Below are 20817 nucleotides of genomic sequence, written 5' to 3'. Positions count from 1 at the left end.
TTTTAATATGAAGATATGCAAATTGCTGTGTAACCACAATTTTCCAGCAAACAAGGTAAATGCAAGAATGATCACCTAAACACCTAATTAGTTTTTCTACACAGTCAGATTTATGCTGGAGCTTCTAATTACAGCCCAACATTTTAATGAAGGTTTCAATACTGCATAAATAAAACTGATGAACTAGAAATAATATACATCCGTTAGCTTTCGGCCCTTGCTGAAAAACAATTTGCCTTAAGTATGGCACATCAACTAGAGATGAGATGGTGATTCATCAAAAGAGAAACATGGGATAATATGCATCCGCTGTTAATAGCATGACAATCTCCTGGTTTCATTCTGGCGAAGGGGGGGGGGGGGGGTGAAGCCATATACACTGCAAAAGATTTTTGGCTGAATTCAGCTTACTAAGGTATCAATTAAAATGTTCTATTATGTATTGTGTTGACATGTAGTATACTATCCAGCTTATAATCGAAAGAGAAAAATGCCTATATTCCGACCTAAATCGGGACGTGGACGTCTTTCTCACGTGGGTGCCCAAATCGGTATAATCGAAAGCCGATTTTGGGCATTTCCAACTGCACTCCGTTGCGGGAACGAATAAAGTTGATGGGGGCGTGTTGGAGGCGTGGTGAAGGCGGGACTGAGGCGTGGTTATCGGCTGAGCAGAGATGTGCGTGCTCGGCCGATAATGGAAAAAAGAAAGGCGTTTTTAGAGAGAATTTAGGTCACTTTTGTTGGACCCGTTTTTTTCACGAACAGGTCCCAAAAAAGTGCCCTAAATGACCAGATGACCACCGGAGGGAACCGGGGATGACCTCCCCTGACTCCCCCAGTGGTCACTAACCCCCTCCCACCAAAAAAAAAAAACCGAACGTTAAACACTTTTTTTTCCAACTTGTAAGCCAGCCTCAAATGTCATCCCTAGCTCCATGACAGCAGTATGCAGGTCCCCGAAGTAATTTTAGTTTAGTTGGTGCTGCGCGGGACCCATGCAGAGAGGAAAAATCGGAAGAAAAAAAAAAGCAAGTGCAGTCAGGGACGTCTAAATTACCACGATAGTAAAGAACCCTCAACCTTCTGATTACAAGCTCAGTGCTCTAGCCAGTGCACCACGTTATTCAGTTGCTTAGACATCCTTCCTTTTCCATTAAGTCCCTCCAAGTTTCTGTCAGCCAATCACAGCTGTTTAGCTGACCGATGTCAGCTAAATGAGCTGTGATTGGCTGACAGAAACTTGGAGGGACTTAATGGAACTGAAAGGGCATCTAAACAGTGGTGCACTGGCTAGAGCACTGAGCTTGTAATCAGAAGGTTGTTGGTTTGATTCCCCCTTTTACTATCGGTTTAATTTGGACGTCCCTGACTGCACTTGCTTGTTTTTTTTTTCTTCCGATATTTCCTCTCTGCATGGGTCCCGCGCAGCACCAACTAAACTAAAATTGCTCTGGGGACCTGTATACTGCTGTCTTGGAGCTAGGTATGATATTTGAGGCTGGCATAGAGGCATCTCAGGGGGACCAGTGCACTACGAATGCTGGCCCCTCCCACGACCAAATGCCTTGGATTTGGTCGTTTTTGAGCTGGGACGCTTCGGTTTCGATGATCGCTAAAAAACAAAAACGCCCAGGTCAAAAAACGCCCTAATCCAATGTATTTTAGAAAAAAAAGATGGACATCCATTTTTTTCGAAAATACAGTTCAGCCTGCCCCTTCACAGACCCGTTCTCAGAGATGGATGTTCTTACACATAGGCGTTCGCGTTTGATTATGCCCCTCCATGCCATGCTTGTTATTTGAATATTTTTGCCACTGCTTGATCTATTCTTACTGTACACCGCCTTGAGTGAATTCCTGCAAAAAGGCAGTAAATAAATTCTAATAAATAAATAAAAAGATAAAATGCACTTTAATGTACTTAGGATTTCTTACATTTCAGCTGTTTTCAACCATGGGAATTAAATTCAACAGATTCCAGGGAAAAGATAACTGCTGCCCTATGGATGCAGTCTTTCCATCTCCCCAGAATTGGAGTAGGAGAGGGAGGAGGGAGAAGGGGTTAGGTGGAAAGGCCAACTATTTTCAACCATGGGAATTCAATTTAGCACTGTATTCATGTAGAAATGCAAGGCTATAAGGTTCACTGCCCAATAATTAACAGGTAAAAGTGTTTTTAAATAGAACAGTCACCCAATAGAAAAATACCAAAAAAGTCAAAGGAGCATAAGGAGATTTTTTTAAATGGTCTCTAAATCTCTCCAACAGCTTACGGGATCAAAATATTAGCTGTTAATCTTTATATGAATGCCACTATCATTTCTATATTTTTAAGTAAAGGCCAGAATGCATTAATTTTGAAGGTTCAGTAATATTACATTGTCTGAACAAATGAGCTTTGCATTCTAATGAAAATATATCAATACAGCATGCGCATGATTCCAGTCAGATGAGCTACAAAGTATTCCACAGCAACACCTGGTCAGACTGAAAATCTGGCATAGGGGATAGAGCACATGGGATCAATTTCACTGTATGTTAATGTAATTAAACTCAAGAGATTTTTGTAAAATCAAAATGCTTCCCAACCCTGAAAAGTTGGAAAATATAAAACAAACAGCAGGGATTTTATTTTAACTTTTCGGAACCAGAAGAAATAGTAGCGATTGAAGCAGATGGATGCTTTTCAGATGCTTACAAACATTCCCCCTGATACTGAAACACTACAGTCAGCCTTGGATTTAAATGCTGGCTGCAGAGTTTAAATCTGTACCCAAATGCTGATACCCGGGCAGAAAGAGCTCCTAACTGAATAAGTGCCACTGAATATCCGGACCATTGTATTCTGGAAAATCTAACCTGTTTGAGGAGCTGTCAGCTGTTGCAAGCAAGAGTTATTTGATAACTCTAAATTGTTCAGTTTTTCACACGAAGGCGTTCTGAGCTTTACTGAGGACTTATCTTCATTTCTACAATGTCCTGAAGGAGAACTGCCTAAAAGAGAAATATGTCATTTTACATATTTAAACTGCAAGACCTAAATTCGTTTAAATTATTTCTCAGAACTTTCAGACCTACAAATAGTAACAGGATGCAAAAATACTGCCTGGTAAAGTAAAATTTTCTGTATCGTATTTAATTGGTCTTTATGGGCATCTTTTACTAAGGAGCACTCATGTTTTTAGCGCGCACTAAAATTGGGCATTCTCACAATTTATATGCACCATTATAGAATAAGAGGGATCATTCATAGAATAGTGCTAAGCACTATTTTTTTGCACACCAATCTTTAGGTGCCTTTTACTGAATATACCCCGTGCATACTTAAGTACATAACTGCTAGCGGGACGCCTAAACCCTATTTTGTAAGGTACGGGTAAGTGACCTAGAATAAGGATATAAGACTAGCCATACTGGGTCAGACCAAAAGTCCATCTAATCTAGTATCCTGCTTCCAGCAGTGGCCAATCCAGGTCACAAGTACCTGGCAGAAACCCAAATAGCAGTCGTGGCTTCCCCCATTTCTATCTCAATAGCGGACTATGGACTTTTTCTCCAGCAACTTGTCCAAACCATTTGTAAATGCAAGGAGGCGTACACATGGGCAGAGCATGGGTGGGGCTCCCATTTACGCAGTAACTTTCAGAATACTAAGTTATGCACACCCTTGATGCGTTTATGAGATGGCAGTTACGTCAGGTCTAATCGCTGGTTTAATTACGAGTGTGTAAAGTTTAAGTATTCCAATGCTGGATTATGCTGGCATTCTATAATGGAATCTGGGAGCCCAGATTGCACTATACAATAGGGTCTCACTATGCAGCATCAGGGTACCTAAATGGAGGCACCCACTTATAGAACTGTCCTCATAAAGGGAAATTCTATAACTAGGCATCTGTAATTAGGAGCCTGGAGGGTGTTTGGTAGAGCCTATTCTGTAAGGGAATGTAGGCATCTATTTTCCTTTATGGACTACTAGCCTAACCACTGAAATACTTGCTTAAAAGTACTTATGTTAGCCATAGAGCTGGTATAGCTATTAACATCTAAATGCTGTGCGCACAACTTATTCTGTACACCCCCTTGCAAATATGCACTATGTAAATTAAATGCATATTTGCAAAACAGTACTTAGGCTTATATGTATATGTGCACACATCTGCATATAAATGTCATTTATTTTAAACACATAAATGATGCATAAATGTTAGCACCCGTTATAGAATTCCTCCCTTACGGCCTCTTTTAACAAACCGCACTAGCAATTCCCATGCGGCAATGCCAACAAAGCCCAATGAAAGTGAATGGGCTTTGTTGGCACTGTTACTCCAGGAATCACTAGCGCGGTTTAGTAAAAGAGACCCTTAGGGGGGTGGCTCAAAGAAGGTGGGAGATTCTGCCAGATGGGGTCTGTGACTAGGGCAGCCATGCTGAGTGAAGAGCCGGGAGTGGCTGGCAGCCTTTAGAAGATGGGAGAGGGCGAAAAGAGGCTCAGGTTGGAGGATGAAGTGAGAAGAGAGAGTGGGAGTAAATGGGTGAGTTGGGAAAGAATATAGGGAGGGGTAAGAAGCAGTCAGAGTGGAAGGTAGGAAGAGATAAGAAGTTGATCAGAGTGTCTGGAGGAGAGGTAAGAAAGGGGAAGAGATGAGGCAGGGAGGGATGGGAAAGAGGGAGGATGGATAGAGGGGGCTAACAATAGGAAGAGTGTCTGGATGGAGGAATGAAGAGCTGGTGTGAAGGATCTGGAGAGGATCAAAGAGGGCTGAGAAGCAACGAGAAATATAATAATTTTTAATTTTCTTTCTTCAGCAGACACTCTCTATTTCAATGTATATCATGGCAGAACAGATCTTATACAAACATCCACATTGAATCATCCAATAGCTACATGTGAATGATTCACTGGAATATACAATCCTTTGCTATTCCCAAGTGATTGCATTTCATGTTTTAATGTATGCCACTATGAGAACGCTACTGATTTATTTATTGTGGTCTATTGCAACATTTTTAGGACACAGACTATCAAGTTTGAAAATAAAGTAAATTAAAATTTTAAAATATATTATTAAGGTTGCATTTCAATTGAAATATTTAAATCACAATACAAATTTTTAATTGTGATTAATTGCACAATTAAAGGATTGAATCTCCCTCCTTCCCACCCCTATGTCCAACATCTCTCCTTTTCTCTTCCTTCCTTTTCTCCCTTCTAACCTCTGGCCCATTATCTCTCTTTCCCTCCCCTCCCTCCTCCCATTATCCAGTATCTCTCTTTCCCTCCTCTCTACCTTCAGGTCCACTCTCTCTCTTTCTCTCCTCTGCCCTCCCCCCAACATCTCTTTCTCTCTTCCCTCCTTCCCCTTGTCCATTATCTATCCCTCTTTACTCCCTCCCCCCCTTATCCAGTATCATTTGCGTCCTTCCCTTCACCAATGGATCCAACATTGCTCACTCCTCCCTCCCATTGTCAAGTAAATCTCTCCATCCCTCTTTCATCCTAGTGTGTAATCCAGCATCTCTCCCTCTCCTTCCTTCCCCCACTTGGGAATCGGCATCCATCCTCCCTCCCCCAAGTGGTATACCTTAAAGCTGGTCTTCTACTGGTCCCTGGCAGTGACAGTGATGCAAATACGCTGCCTGCAGCCTGCTCCATCCCTTTCCCTTTGACTTGTCTCATCCACATGGAAACATGAGGCATCTTCAGAGGGGGTGGGATGGGTCAGAGAGCAAACTTGGGAGCAGGCTGTAAGCAGAGTATGTGCATTGCTGCTGCTTCTGGGGTCCAGTAGATAACTAGCTTTAAGGTAGATCCGGTGGGGGGTGGGAGCACAGGATTGAGAGAGGAGGAAATGTTGAATCGCGGGGGTGGGGGGGGGGGGGTGGGGAGATGCTGGACTGCACAGAGGATGGGGGCCGAGAATGGAAGAGAGAGGGAGAGATGTTTGGAGGAGATAGACCAGAGACACCACAGTTCGATTAAATTTGCTAGCCGTGATTAATTTTTAAAATTGTGATTAATTAATGTGTTAATCACAGTGTTAACTGCGATTAATGTGCAGCCCTAAAATAAATATAAAATGAACAGACAATGATCGAGTTTTCATACCACCAACTATTTCTGTTGTATTTTTGTCAGTATTTCTCACATGCAGTCTTCTCTTGTTATTATTCTTGTCTGCTGATGGTTCTCGGGGTAGATGTGGACATGGTTGAATGATCTGTTGATCTATTATGCCCACGGACCACAATTATGAATAAAAACAAGTGTATTCAGTTACAGACACCACACAAATTTCAGCTGTCATAAACAGTAAAATCAAATAAAGCCAAACTATGTTATAAACAAACTATATTAGAAATATATTTAAATAACAATTTTTTATCTCTAAATACATTTCCAGTAAATTTCTGAATAATAGTTTGATATTCAAAATTATGAATTCATTGATGGCCAGTGAACACATAAGGGAAAATTAGTTCTAACCTGTTAATTTTCTTTCCTTGAGTTCCTCAATACTAGTCCAAACACTTAGATTTGTGCTGTACTGCCAGCAGGTGGAGATTGAGAACTGCCGAGCTATGATATCATCACTTAGAACCCCTGTACAAGCCCCTGGCCAGTCAGTATTTATCATAACAAAGCAGAAGAGCAAAGACAATTAAAAGGAAGAACTCCACTAGGAACTAAAGAACTGCTCAACAGTAATCCACTAATGAAGGATAAAGCCCTCCAGGCTAGTGATTGAACATGAATAATGAACTAGCCAAAATTAAAATCTTTACACTTCAGGAGATAGAAAACAAATGGATGCTAAGACTGTGGGCGAGATCTGGACTGGTCTGGAGAGACTCAAAGAAAGAACATTAGCAGGTAAGAACTAATTTGCCCTTTCTTATTGTCCCACCAGACTAGTCCAGATACATGGAATGTACCAAAGCCGTACTTACTGAGGGTGGGATGTTGAAATACCTTCTGCTAATCTTTTGGCCCCAATGGCCTCATCACTTTAAGCTTGACATCCAATCTGTAGTGTTGGACAAAGAAATGCATAGATTTCCAGGTTGTCACTTTGCAAATTTCATGAGGAAGAAGAAAGGAGTGCTCTACTGAAGAAGTAGATTACCCCTTTGTAGAATGCTCTTTCAAAACTTCTGGAATTGGATGACCACAGATAATATACCTATGTAGAAGCAATGGCCTCTTTAACCCATCACGCGATTGTAGCTTTTGATGCTGCCTCCCCTTTATAGGCTCCATCACAAAGAATAAAGACCTTATCAGAGTTCCTTAATGCCTCTGTATTCTTCAGGTACTTCTTCAACACATGTTCCACATCCAATTTATAACTGCACTACCCTCATTTTTAAGATCCTGAAAAACAGGTAAAGAGATGGTCTGATTCATATGGAATAACGCCACTTTGGGAAGGAAGGATGGATTTGGTCTAAGCAAAACCTTTTCCTTGCTAAAGACCAAAAAAGGTTCTCTACAGGACAAGGCCTGTAATTCTGGAATTTGCCTACCTGAACAAATGGCTAAAAGAAAAATGGTCTTAAGGGTGATATCTTTTAGGGTTGTGGAATCCAGAGGTTCAAAAGAGGGCTGAACTAAGGTAGGCAAGGCCAAGTTTAAATCACACAGGGGAAATCAATGGATGATATGGCAGATTGATAAACTTAACCCTGTGGAAAAACCATACCAGGTCAGATGTAAAGCCAAGCTCTTTCCCTTCGCTAGACCTTTAAAGCAGGACAACGCAGCCAGCTGTACCTTCATGATTAAAATACATACACAAGACTCAACCTTCGCATTTTGGCTTGTTGCCATCAGGTCCATGATCAGTTAAGCTCAATGGTGTAGAACTTCCAAGAAAGCATCTTCCACTATACTCAATCCATAGAATTCTGCTGAGGTAATGTGCCCAGATATTTTGGGTTCTAGCCACAGGTGCCACTGAGATGTTTTCCAGATCCTCCTCTGCCCAATCCTTCAATATCTGTATTTCTTCTGCCACTTGCAGACGTGGAGGGGCATAATCGAATGGGGTGCCCAAGTTTTCCTGAGGGCGTCCTCGCAGGACATCCCCGCGAAGGGGCGGGGAAACCCATATTATCGAAACAAGATGGGCGGCGATCTTTCATTTTGATAATACGGTTGGCGACGCCCAAATCATGAAATTTAGGTCGATCTTAGAGATGGTTGTCCCTAGAGATGGTCGTCCCCGATTTTCGGCGATAATGGAACCCGAGGACGCCCATCTCAGAAACGACCAAATCCAAGCCCTTTGGTCGTGGGAGGAGCCAGCATTCCTAGTGCACTGGTCCCCCTCACATGCCAGGACACCAACCGGGCACCCTAGGGGGCACTGCAGTGGACTTCAGAAAAAGCTCCCAGCTGCATAGCTCCCTTTTCTTGTGTGCTGAGCCCCCCAAACCCCACTCCCCACAACTGTACACCACTACCATAGCCCTTGGGATAGGGTAAGGATGCTCTAGATGTGGGTATAGTGGGTTTCTGGTGGGTTTTGGAGGGTTCCCATTTACCACAAATTTAACAGGTAGGGGGAATGGGCCTGCGTCCGCTTGCCTGAAGTGTACTGCAGTACCCACTAAAACTGCTCCTGGGACCTGCATACTGCTGTCATGGAGCTGGGTATGATATTTGAGGCTGGCATAGAGGCTGGAAAAATATTTTAACATTTTTTTGAGGGTGGGAGTTAGTGACCACTGGGGGAGTAGGGGGAGGACATCCCTGATTCCCTCTGGTGGTCATCTGGTCATTTAGGGCACATTTTTGTGGCTTGGTCATAAAAAAAAAAAGGACCAAGTAAAGTCGGTCAAGTGTTCTTCAGGGACGCCCTTCTTTTTTCCATTATCGGTCGAGGACGCCCATCTGTTAAGGACGCCCCAGTCCCGCCTTCACTATGCTTCCGACACCCCCCGTGACGGAAAGCAGTTGAGGGCGCCCAAGATCAGCTTTCGATTGTGCCGGCTTGGGTGACCCTGGGAGAAGGATGCCCATCTCCCGATTTGTGTTGAAAGATGGGCGCCTTTCTCTTTCGAAAATGAGCCCATTGTTGTTCCTCCTTGTTGGCTGACATAAATTACTGCTATTGCACGGTCATAGAGAACCTTACCACTTTGCTTTGAAGTTCTTGACAATACTCCAGGAGAGCTAAGCAGTTTGTTCGTGCTTCTGGATTCTTGACTGCCCACTGAGCTTCCACCAAGGACAATGTCCCACCCAATCTGAGAGACTTGCATCCATCATCACAAGGATCCAATTTGGGGTTTCCAAAGTCTTTCCTTTGGGCAGATTGTTGCTGATTGTAGCCCCCAGTTGAAACTCTGACCTTCTAGTGGTAGAACAATATAGGACTCTAAAAAAAAAAAGTTATCAGAATTTACATACAAATATATCAAGAAATCAAATCTTGAGCAGAAATCATTTGTCAATTCAAGAAAATCACATAAGAGGTAATAAAACAAAGACAGGAAAAATCAAATTGACTATGTATTCAAGTCCTCGATTTAAGAGATTCCAATAGGTCAAACAATGAGGAACTCTATGGAGACCATCAAAAGAGAAGAGACTTCTGTAAAGATTTCATGTGCATCCTGGCCCACGGCTCTAATTTTAAGGTTGCAGCCATCAATCTTACAAATTGAAGGTAATGCCAAGCTGTTGGTTTGCAAAGAGTGAGAAGGTTTCTGATCCAAGATTGTAGCTTTTCCCTTCTCACTGCGGGAAGATCTTGGAGGTTGGTGAACTTTGTTCCCAAATACACCAATGTTTGGGATGGGGTAAGGATGCTCTTGTAGTAACTGACAACTCATCCCATCTCATCTCCTACTGAAGGCACCAGAGAGAAAGCCTGCAAATCTTCATTGTGAACTCTTGGTAGTACCCGACTTTCTTGCAGCGAACGCTCAGCCCTAATGGCTGTTTCAAAAGAACTGACCTCTGAAAAGAAGCCTACTGTGCTCTCACTGTTCCTGGTCTATATCACTTGGCCTCCCTAAAGCATCCTCTAGATAAAAGACCTCTAAAAGAAGGTTTGGGGCAATCTTCCGGAAGCCTAGGAATCTTGGATTCAGAATGATTTTTAATAATTTTTCTAAATTGTCACCAAAAAGCAAACCTCCTTTAAAAGGTAATTTACCAAGATGCATTTTAGAAGTAACATCTATAGACCAATTTCTGAGCCAGAGACAATCCTAAGCAACTACAAGAAGGGTAATATATTTTGCTGAAGCTCTGATTAAATCATATAAAGAGCCCACCAAATAGGTCATGCCCAAATCTAAAAAAGTGGAACTTGGATAATCCCCTGCTGAGAACTGCACAGCTTTTTCCACCAATTGCTCTGACCACTTAAAAACATGCCCGAATTACATAATCTCCACAGACAGCTGCCTGCAAGGCTAATGCAGAGACTTCAAATGCTTGCTTCCAAAGAGTCCATCCTGTGATCCTCGGGATTTTTCAACATTGCTCCCCTCTCAACTGGGATAGTAGCATTCTTCGTCACAGTCGAAACATATGCAAATAGCTTAGGCAGCTTGAATCTTTCAAATTGCTGAGATGCTATTGGGTAAAGCCTAACCATAGACCATTTAACCTGAAAACTTGTGTCTGGAACCTCCCATTCCTCAAAAATATCATCTATCAGCTGAAGAATAGGAAATGCCATGGAAAGCTTTCCAATACCAACCAAAAGGGGGTCCTGGAAAGCAGAACTAGAAGCCTGGATTATCCAACAAAACCTTAAAGAATAGGTAAAACCTGGGAAATTAAAGTAGCCAAGTCATCTTCATCAAATATATTGACAACAGAAGGATCTTTTACTGGTGTAACTTCATCCCCCCCCCCCCCCCGCCCAGAGGGGATGTCTTCCTCTCTAGCCCAAAATGTTGCTCTGACAAATTTAGACCTAGCTCCTCTTCTGCTCCAGATACTAAAGAAAGCTTATCATCCTGCTCTTCTATCTTTTTCAACCTGGGCCATTTAACTACTACATTAGAAGCAGGGACATTAGGTAAAGCAAAAGAAGTAGAGGGTAAATCTCTGCCTGTAGAAAAGGCTCTGTGCAACAAGCAAATAAATTCAGATGAGAAATTCTGAACAAAACCTAATTCCTGCAACCATTACTACTAGTGGGGAGGAGAAAACCGAGGAGGCTCATCTCTGGTAGCAACTGCCTTGGGTGTTGCAAACATGGCAGCAACTCCCATCAAAATCGGGTTTGCTCGACCGGAGGTACCAGAGCACTGCTCATCCGATTGTCCTTTGGCTTTCTCCTTACAATATAGCGAATGCTACATAGCTGTAGAAGGTATTCTCCGAGGACAGCAGGCTGATTGTTCTCACTGATGGGTGACGTCCACAGCAGCCCCTCCAATCGGAAAATTCACTAGCAAAGGCCTTTGCTAGTCCTCACGCGCCCATGCGCACCGCGCGGCCGTCTTCCTGCCCGAACTGGCTCGTGTTCATCAGTCCCGTATGTAACAAGACAAAGACAAGGGAAGACACAACTCCAAAGGGGAGGCGGGCAGGTTTGTGAGAACAATCAGCCTGCTGTCCTCGGAGAATACCTTCTACAGGTATGTAGCATTCGCTTTCTCCGAGGACAAGCAGGCTGCTTGTTCTCACTGATGGGGTATCCCTAGCCTCCAGGCTCACTCAAAACAACAACCATGGTCAATTGGGCCTCGCAACGGCGAGGACATAACTGAGATTGCCTTAAAACTTATCCAACTAACAGAGAGTGTAGCCTGGAACAGAATAAAACATGGGCCTAGGGGGGTGGAGTTGGATTCTAAACCCTGAACAGATTCTGAAGCACTGACTGCCCGAACCGACTGTCGCGTCGGGTATCCTGCTGCAGGCAGTAATGAGATGTGAATGTGTGGACAGATGACCACGTCGCAGCTTTGCAGATCTCTTCAATAGTGGCTGACTTCAAGTGGGCCACTGACGCAGCCATGGCTCTAACATTATGAGCCGTGACATGACCCTCAAGAGCCAGCCCAGCCTGGGCGTAAGTGAAGGAAATGCAATCTGCTAGCCAATTGGATATGGTGCGTTTCCCCACAGCCACTCCCCTCCTGTTGGGATCAAAAGAAACAAACAATTGGGCGGACTGTCTGTTGGGCTGTGTCCGCTCCAGACAGAAGGCCAATGCTCTCTTGCAGTCCAATGTGTGCAGCTGACGTTCAGCAGGGCAGGAATGAGGACGGGGAAAGAATGTTGGCAAGACAATTGACTGGTTCAGATGGAACTCCGACACCACCTTCGGCAAGAACTTAGGGTGAGTGCGGAGGACTACTCTGTTATGATGAAATTTGGTGTAAGGGGCCTGGGCTACCAGGGTCTGAAGCTCACTGACTCTACGAGCTGAAGTAACTGCCACCAAGAAAATGACCTTCCAGGTCAAGTACTTCAGATGGCAGGAGTTCAGTGGCTCAAAAGGAGGTTTCATCAGCTGGGTGAGAACGACATTGAGATCCCATGACACAGTAGGAGGTTTGACAGGGGGCTTTGACAAAAGCAAACCTCTCATGAAGCGAACAACTAAAGGCTGTCCTGAGATCGGCTTACCTTCCACACGGTAATGGTATGCACTGATTGCACTAAGGTGAACCCTTACAGAGTTGGTCTTGAGACCAGACTCAGACAAGTGCAGAAGGTATTCAAGCAGGGTCTGTGTAGGACAAGAGCGAGGATCTAGGGCCTTGCTGTCACACCAGACGGCAAACCTCCTCCATAGAAAGAAGTAACTACTCTTGGTGGAATCTTTCCTGGAAGCAAGCAAGATGCGGGAGACACCCTCTGACAGACCCAAAGAGGCAAAGTCTAAGCTCTCAACATCCAGGCCGTAAGAGCCAGAGACTGGAGGTTGGGATGCAGAAGCGCCCCTTCGTCCTGTGTGATGAGGGTCGGAAAACACTCCAATCTCCACGGTTTTTCGGAGGACAACTCCAGAAGAAGAGGGAACCAGATCTGACGCGGCCAAAAAGGAGCAATCAGAATCATGGTGCCTCGGTCTTGCTTGAGTTTCAACAAAGTCTTCCCCACCAGAGGTATGGGAGGATAAGCATAAAGCAGACCTTCCCCCCAGTCCAGGAGGAAGGCATCCGATGCCAGTCTGCCGTGGGCCTGAAGCCTGGAACAGAACTGAGGGACTTTGTGGTTGGCTCGAGATGCAAAGAGATCTACCAAGGGGGTGCCCCACACCTGGAAGATCTGGCGCACTACTCGGGAACTGAGCAACCACTCGTGAGGTTGCATAATCCTGCTCAACCTGTCGGCCAGACTGTTGTTTACGCCTGCCAGATATGTGGCTTGGAGCACCATGCTGTGACGGCGAGCCCAGAGCCACATGCTGACGGCTTCCTGACACAGGGGGCGAGATCCGGTGCCCCCCTGCTTGTTGATGTAATACATGGCAACCTGGTTGTCTGTCTGAATTTGGATAATTTGGTGGGACAGCCGATCTCTAAAAGCCTTCAGAGCGTTCCAGACCGCTCGTAACTCCAGAAGATTGATCTGCAGATTGCGTTCCTGGAGGGACCAGCTTCCCTGGGTGTGAAGCCCATCGACATGAGCCCCCCACCCCAGGAGAGACGCATCCGTAGTCAGCACTTTCTGTGGCTGAGGAATTTGGAAAGGACATCCCAGAGTCAAATTGGACCAAATCATCCACCAATACAGGGATTTGAGAAAACTCGTGGACAGGTGGATCACGTCTTCTAGATCCCCAGCAGCCTGAAACCACTGGGAAGCTAGGGTCCATTGAGCAGATCGCATGTGAAGGCGGGCCATGGGTGTCACATGAACTGTGGAGGCCATGTGGCCCAACAATCTTAACATCTGCCGAGCTGTGATCTGCTGGGACACTCGCACCCGCGAGAAGAGGGACAACAAGTTGTTGGCTCTCATCTCTGGGAGATAGGCACGAGCCGTCCGAGAATCCAGCAGAGCTCCTATGAATTTGAGTCTCTGTACTGGGAGAAGATGGGACTTTGGGTAATTTATCACAAACCCCAGTAGCTCCAGGAGGCGAATAGTCATCTGCATGGACTATAGAGCACCTGCCTCGGATGTGTTCTTCACCAGCCAATCGTCGAGATATGGGAACACATGCACTCCCAGCCTGCGAAGCGCCACTGCTACGACAGCCAAGCACTTCGTGAACACTCTGGGCGCAGAGGCGAGCCCAAAGGGTAGCACACAGTACTGGAAGTGACGTGTGCCCAGCTGAAATCGCAGATACTGTCTGTGAGCTGGCAGTATCGGGATGTGCGTGTAGGCATCCTTCAAGTCCAGAGAGCATAGCCAATCGTTTTCCTGAATCATGGGGAGAAGGGTGCCCAGGGAAAGCATCCTGAACTTTTCCTTGACCAGATATTTGTTCAGGGCCCTTAGGTCTAGGATGGGACGCATCCCCCCTGTTTTCTTTTCCACAAGGAAGTACCTGGAATAGAATCCCAGCCCTTCTTGCCCAGATGGCACGGGCTCGACCGCATTGGCGCTGAGAAGGGCGGAGAGTTCCTCTGCAAGTACCTGCTTGTGCTGGAAGCTGTAAGACTGAGCTCCCGGTGGGCAATTTGGAGGTTTGGAGGCCAAATTGAGGGTGTATCCTTGCCGGACTATTTGGAGAACCCACTGGTCGAAGGTTATGAGAGGCCACCTTTGGTGAAAAACTTTCAACCTCCCCCCCGACCGGCAGGTCGCCCGGCACTGACACGTTGATGTCGGCTATGCTCTGCTGGAGCCAGTCAAAAGCTCGCCCCTTGCTTTTGCTGGGGAGCCGAGGGGCCTTGCTGAGGCGCACGCTGCTGATGAGAGCAAGCGCGCTGGGGCTTAGCCTGGGCCGCAGGCTGTCGAGAAGGAGGATTGTACCTACGCTTACCAGAAGAGTAGGGAACAGTCTTCCTTCCCCCATAAAAACATCTACCTGTGGAGGTAGATGCTGAAGGCTGCCGGCGGGAGAACTTGTCGAAAGCGGTATCCTGCTGGTGGAGCTGCTCTACCACCTGTTCAACTTTTTCTCCAAAAATATTGTCTGCACGGCAAGGCGAGTCCGCAATCCGCTGCTGGATCCTATTCTCCAGGTCGGAGGCACGCAGCCATGAAAGTCTGCGCATCACCACACCTTGAGCAGCGGCCCTGGACGCAACATGAAAGGTATCATATACCCCTCTGGCCAGGAATTTTCTGCACGCCTTCAGCTGCCTGACCACCTCCTGAAATGGCTTGGCTTGCTCAGGAGGGAGCTTGTCCACCAAGCCCGCCAACTGCCGCATATTGTTCCGCATGTGTATGCTTGTGTAGAGCTGGTAAGACTGAATTTTGGCCACGAGCATAGAGGAATGGTAGGCCTTCCTCCCAAAGGAGTCTAAGGTTCTAGAGTCTTTGCCCGGGGGCGCCGAAGCATGCTCCCTAGAACTCTTAGCCTTCTTTAGGGCCAGATCCACAACTCCAGAGTCGTGAGGCAACTGAGTGCGCATCAGCTCTGGATCCCCATGGATCCGGTACTGGGACTCGATCTTCTTGGGAATGTGGGGATTACTTAGAGGCTTGGTCCAGTTCGCCAGCAATGTCTTTTTTAGGACAAGATGCATGGGTACTGTGGACGCTTCCTTAGGTGGAGAAGGATAGTCCAGGAGCTCAAACATTTCAGCCCTGGGCTCGTCCTCCACAACCACCGGGAAGGGGATGGCCGTAGACATCTCCCGGACAAAGGCCGCAAAAGACAGACTCTCGGGAGGAGAAAGCTGCCTTTCAGGAGAGGGAGTGGGATCGGAAGGAAGGCCATCAGACTCCTCGTCAGAGAAATATCTGATGTCCTCCTCCTCCTCCCACGAGGCCTCACCATCGGTATCAGGCACAAGTTCATGAACCTGTGTCTGAAGCCGTGTCCGGCTTGACTCCGTGGAAACACGGCCACGGTGTGAGCATCGAGAGGTAGACTCCCTCACCCGCACCGGCGAAGCTCCCTCCGCCGACGTCTTCGGGGAGCCTTCCTGGGAGGCGGCCGCAGTCGGTACCGTCGGAGACCTCACCCCGGGCAAGGGGCCAGCCGGCGCCTCACTTGACAGTACCGGAGGTGCAAGCACCCCCGGTACCAGAGGGGAAGGGCGCAACAGCTCTCCCAGGACCTCTGGAAGAACGGCCCAGAGACTCTCGTGCAGGGCGGCTGTGGAGAAAGACATGGAAGCCGATGCAGGCGTCGAAGTCAGAGTCTGTTCCGGGCGTGGAGGCTGTTCCGCGCATCGACACCTCCTGAACAGAGGGTTGAGCGGTCCTCCCGGTGCCGATGCCTACTTGGTGCCGACTCCCTCGGCGACCCAGAGCTCTCGGTACCGATGCGGGAAGGAGACCGGTGTCGATGCTTCTTTGACTTTTTCAAACGAAGCATGTCACCGGAACTTCCCGGTACCGACGAGGAGGATGTAGAATCCAACTGTCGCTTCCTCGGGGCCGAGGCCGAAGAAGGTTGGTCTCGGGGGGGGGGGGGGGGGGGGGGGGGGCTGTACCGCAGGAGCCCTCAGGGTAGGGGGAGACCCACCCGAAGGCTCACCGCCACCAGCAGGGGAATGGACAGCACTCACCTGCACTCCAGTCGAAGCACCACCGTCCGACGACATCAACACTAGTGGAGGTCCCAGTACCGTCGACGCAGCCTTCCGATGTCTCGGTACCGACGATGCAGAGGGTCGATGCCTCGATGCAGTCGATACCGTCGATGCCGAGGTCGGAGGTCTTGACGCTGACGACGTCGATGCACTCGATACTCCCGGTGCTGTTGTCGACGAAGAGCCCGAGAACAACACGTTCCACTGGGCCAATCTCGCTACCTGAGTCCTTTTCTGTAAAAGGGCGCAAAGACTACAGGCCTGCGGGCGGTGCCCAGCCCCCAGACACTGAAGACACAACGCGTGCCTATCAGTGAGCGAGATTACCCGGGCGCACTGGGTGCACTTCTTGAAGCCGCTGGGAGACTTCGATGACATGGGCGGAAAAATCATGCTGGCGAAGTCAAAACTCGTAATTGCGGTAAGGCACCAAAAAGAGGGAGAGAAAAAACTCGAACCGAGGCCTCAAAAGGGCCTACCCCGAAAACAAAAAGAAACTTAACGGGGCAAAAACTGGAAATACGGGAAAGGGAGAAAGACCGAAAAGGCCTTTCTCCGAAATTCCCTTTTTTTTTTTTTAAGTAGCGAAAAGTCAAAAAGACGCGCGAGGGTCAACTTAAGGGGCGTGAACGGTGCAAACACGACCGTACCGAGCGCGGACAAAAGAAGACTGACGAACACGAGCCGGTTCGGGCGGGAAGATGGCCGCGCATGCGCGGTGCGCATGGGCGCGCGAGGACTAGCAAAGGCCTTTGCTAGTGAAGTTTCCATTGGGGGGGCTGCCGTGGACGTCACCCATCAGTGAGAACAAGCAGCCTGCTTGTCCTCGGAGAATGACATTTTTTCTGCCACCACAGTATTCCAACTTTTTGCACCTCACAAACAAAACAGCATTTGTTTTTATTCTGCAGTGCTGCCATAGTGAAAGCACAGTAGCAACCCTGCACAAAGTCTAATCTGACGAAAACCAATGGAGTAAAAAACAAAAGCCTTTCCAGAGCAACTTTTTTTTTCCAGGTAGAACGCAGAGGGTAAATAAAGACCACAGAAGCACTGATGCAAACAACTGTTAGTCAAAATGTCTTCTGAACAGTATTTAAGCTCAGGCATTCAAGGCTACATTCTTATGTTCCAGCTGAGGAATTACCCTGGAACCAATAATTCTCAATATCAATCTTTTCCCTTCCCAGAGTATTGTTCCTACAACAATTATGCTTAATATCAGAAGTAGTGGTGTTCAGCATAAAATTACAACAAAAATGATCAGATCAAATCACTGATTCCCATTTACAAAAAGTTATCAAGGCTAAATCATTTGCAGAGAGAAAATTCAACATTTGTCCCTTCTCAAGTGTTGGAACCATGGGTAGTATTGAAAACTGTAAAGCCTGTAAAAATGCCAAAAACTCACAGACATCATCTTCAAAATGTAAATTAAAATCACCCAATACGGGAAGGGCGTGCCAAGATGGCGACACGCAGTTGATCGAGGCTGAGCAAACTCGAGTTAGGCAGTCAACTTCTTTTTTCTTCTATTACAGTTATGCCTCATACAAAGGGAGGGTCAAGGCGGATATTTCTACCGCCAAGACCTCTTCCCCACACCAACTGTCTATTGAGCGGTTCAGCAAACCGGAAGGAGCCCTGCTGTTTCTCCAGGAGGAGGAGATCTTGGAGACTTGGGGCTGGATGTTACTCTTTCTCCCCCAGTTCTCAATCCACCGCCTCTCCCCGAAGGACGCCTGTCTCTGTTGGGTTCTCCCGAATTGGAATTTGACGAGGGATGGCACCCGAATCATGGTACAGAGAAGGCAGGGCCGGACGGAGGTTCGAAGCCTTTGCGCCTCGTAACTGAGCGGGTAGCTCTGACACGGAAGATGGAGACAGTGACTCTGGATAGCATATGGGAAGCTCTCCAGAGATTGGATACAACTGTGGACAAATCAATGAGAGAAATCTCAGCGTTAGTAAGTACTGTGGATACTCTTTCTAACTCTTCAACTTCGATTAAAGTAGAATTTAATGATCAAATGCATGCTGTTCAAGAAGATGTGACAAAAAAAGAACTTACTGCAGCAACGATAAAAGATAAAAATTATAGTCTGCGTAAAATTGAACAGATGGAAAAATTATAATCGCAGGTTATATCTCCGGGTTATTAAATTTTCCTAGAACTGTGGGAGTAACTCCGATAGAAGCGTTTACAAAATATTTGAGAGAATTTTTGAATTACTCCCTGGAAGCTTTGCCTCCAATAAATTGGATTTATTATATACCAAACAAAAGAAAAATGGAAGGATCTTTGGATATGAATGTTCCACAAACTGCTAAAGAAGAAATATTGAATTTAACAGAGATATTGGAAGCATCTATATCAGAGGGCTCTGAATGAATGACTTTATTGGTGTAGTTTGTATTTGAACAAGAATTAGAAGCAGTAAAAAGATTATATTTTAGGGCTTCTCAAACTTTGTTTTATGGTAAGAAAGTATCGATCTTTCCGGATGTTACAAAATAGACCCAAGACAGAAGAAAAGCTTTTTTGGCCCTTAGAAAAGAAACCCTAGCAATAGGGGCCTCTTACTATTTAAACTATCCTTGTAAATGTGTGGTAAAATATTTAGGGTTAAAATATGTTTTTTTTTCTCCCAGAACAATTAAGAGTATTCATAGACTCTAAACGAGTGACATAGGAAGCAGGATAATATCCAATAGAATTGAGAAGAAGACGTTAAGATGAACAGGAATAGTGTGTTAAGTACTACTACTACTATTTTGCATTTCTATAGCGCTACAAGACGTACGCAGCGCTGCACAAACATAGAAGAAAGACAGTCCCTGCTCAAAGAGCTTACAATCTAATAGACAAAAAATAAAATAAGCAAATCAAATCAATTAATGTGTACAAGAAGGAGGAGAGGAGGGTAGGTGGAGGCGAGTGGTTACGAGTCAAAAGCAATGTTAAAGAGGTGGGCTTTCAGTCTAGATTTAAAGGTGGCCAAGGATGGGGCAAGACGTAGGGGCTCAGGAAGTTTATTCCAGGCGTAGGGTGCAGCGAGACAGAAGGCGCAAAGTCTGGAGTTGGCAGTAGTGGAGAAGGGAACAGATAAGAAGGATTTATCCATGGAGCGGAGTGCACGGGAAGGGGTGTAGGGAAGGACGAGTGTGGAGTGATACTGGGGAGCAGCAGAGTGAGTACATTTATAGTTTAGTAGAAGAAGTTTGAACAGGATACGAAAACGGATAGGGAGCCAGTGAAGCGACTTGAGGAGAGGGGTAGTATGAGTAAAGCGACCCTGGCGGAAGACGAGACGGACAGCAGAGTTTTGAACCGATTGGAGAGGGGAGAGGTGACTAAGTGGGAGGCCAGCAAGAAGCAGATTGCAGCAGTCTAAACGACAAGTGACAAGGGTGTGGATGAGGGTTTTGGTAGAGTGCTCGGAAAGAAAGGGGCGGATTTTACGGATGTTGTAAAGAAAGAAACGACAGGTCTTGGCGATCTGCTGGTTATGATCAGAGAAGGAGAGAGAAGAGTCAAAGATGACCCCAAGGTTTCGAGCTGAGGAGACAGGGAGAATGAGAGAGCCATCAACAGAAATAGAAAACGGGGGGAATGGGGAGTTTTTTTTCTTGTGTCTAAATATTCAGCTCCCGAATGTGTTTGGTACACGCCCTTTTACCTTTAAAGTGGTCTAAAGAAGAGTGAAATAAGTTTTGATTGATATATATGTTTAAATGGAATATGATATTTGTCTGATTTTCTGATACAAGAGTATAACTTGTAATGATTTAAGTTCAAAATTAAAAAAAAATTAAATAAAATTACCCAATACCACTAAACATTGAAAATATCACACTGGCTTCTAAAATCAGAAAAGGTGAAAGGAAATGATCTCAGCTACACTGCATTGGAGGCGACTCTGTGGGTGCTTGAGCACCCCCAATATTGAGAAAAATGCCTTGTTTGTGTTCAGGGAGGGGTCATTTCCATTGGGCTTAGCACCCCCAATAATTTTGAAAAGTTGGCTCCTATGAGCTACAGTAAGAGTAGATAAACAAGTGCGGCTAGTAGCTGGTGTTAGTTCTTGTGTGTGAGACTAGCTAGTAAGTTGCTTCTTCCATTAAAGGCTTGAGAGAAGAGCCTAGCTTTCATATGCTTCCTGAAGTAGA

The 20817-nt window shown here is 46.0% G+C and overlaps 1 protein-coding gene across 1 annotated transcript in view; it reads right to left on the bottom strand.

Annotated features, from left to right (window-relative positions):
• C6H3orf67 (chromosome 6 C3orf67 homolog) overlaps window positions 1-20817 on the bottom strand; it is a 223410-nt gene that overhangs the window by 114995 nt on the left and 87598 nt on the right. The window contains exons 11-12 of the mRNA XM_030206446.1: window positions 6113-6232; window positions 2863-2997 (exon numbers count right to left, since the gene is read on the bottom strand). Of these exons, the coding sequence (XP_030062306.1) occupies window positions 2863-2997; window positions 6113-6232 (255 nt within the window). The remainder of the gene's footprint in view (window positions 1-2862; window positions 2998-6112; window positions 6233-20817) is intronic.

Source organism: Microcaecilia unicolor, chromosome 6 (assembly GCF_901765095.1).
Source record: "Microcaecilia unicolor chromosome 6, aMicUni1.1, whole genome shotgun sequence".
Taxonomy (NCBI): domain Eukaryota; kingdom Metazoa; phylum Chordata; class Amphibia; order Gymnophiona; family Siphonopidae; genus Microcaecilia; species Microcaecilia unicolor.
Note: the sequence above shows the minus strand (reverse complement) of the source record. Positions and strands in the feature narration are given on the sequence as shown.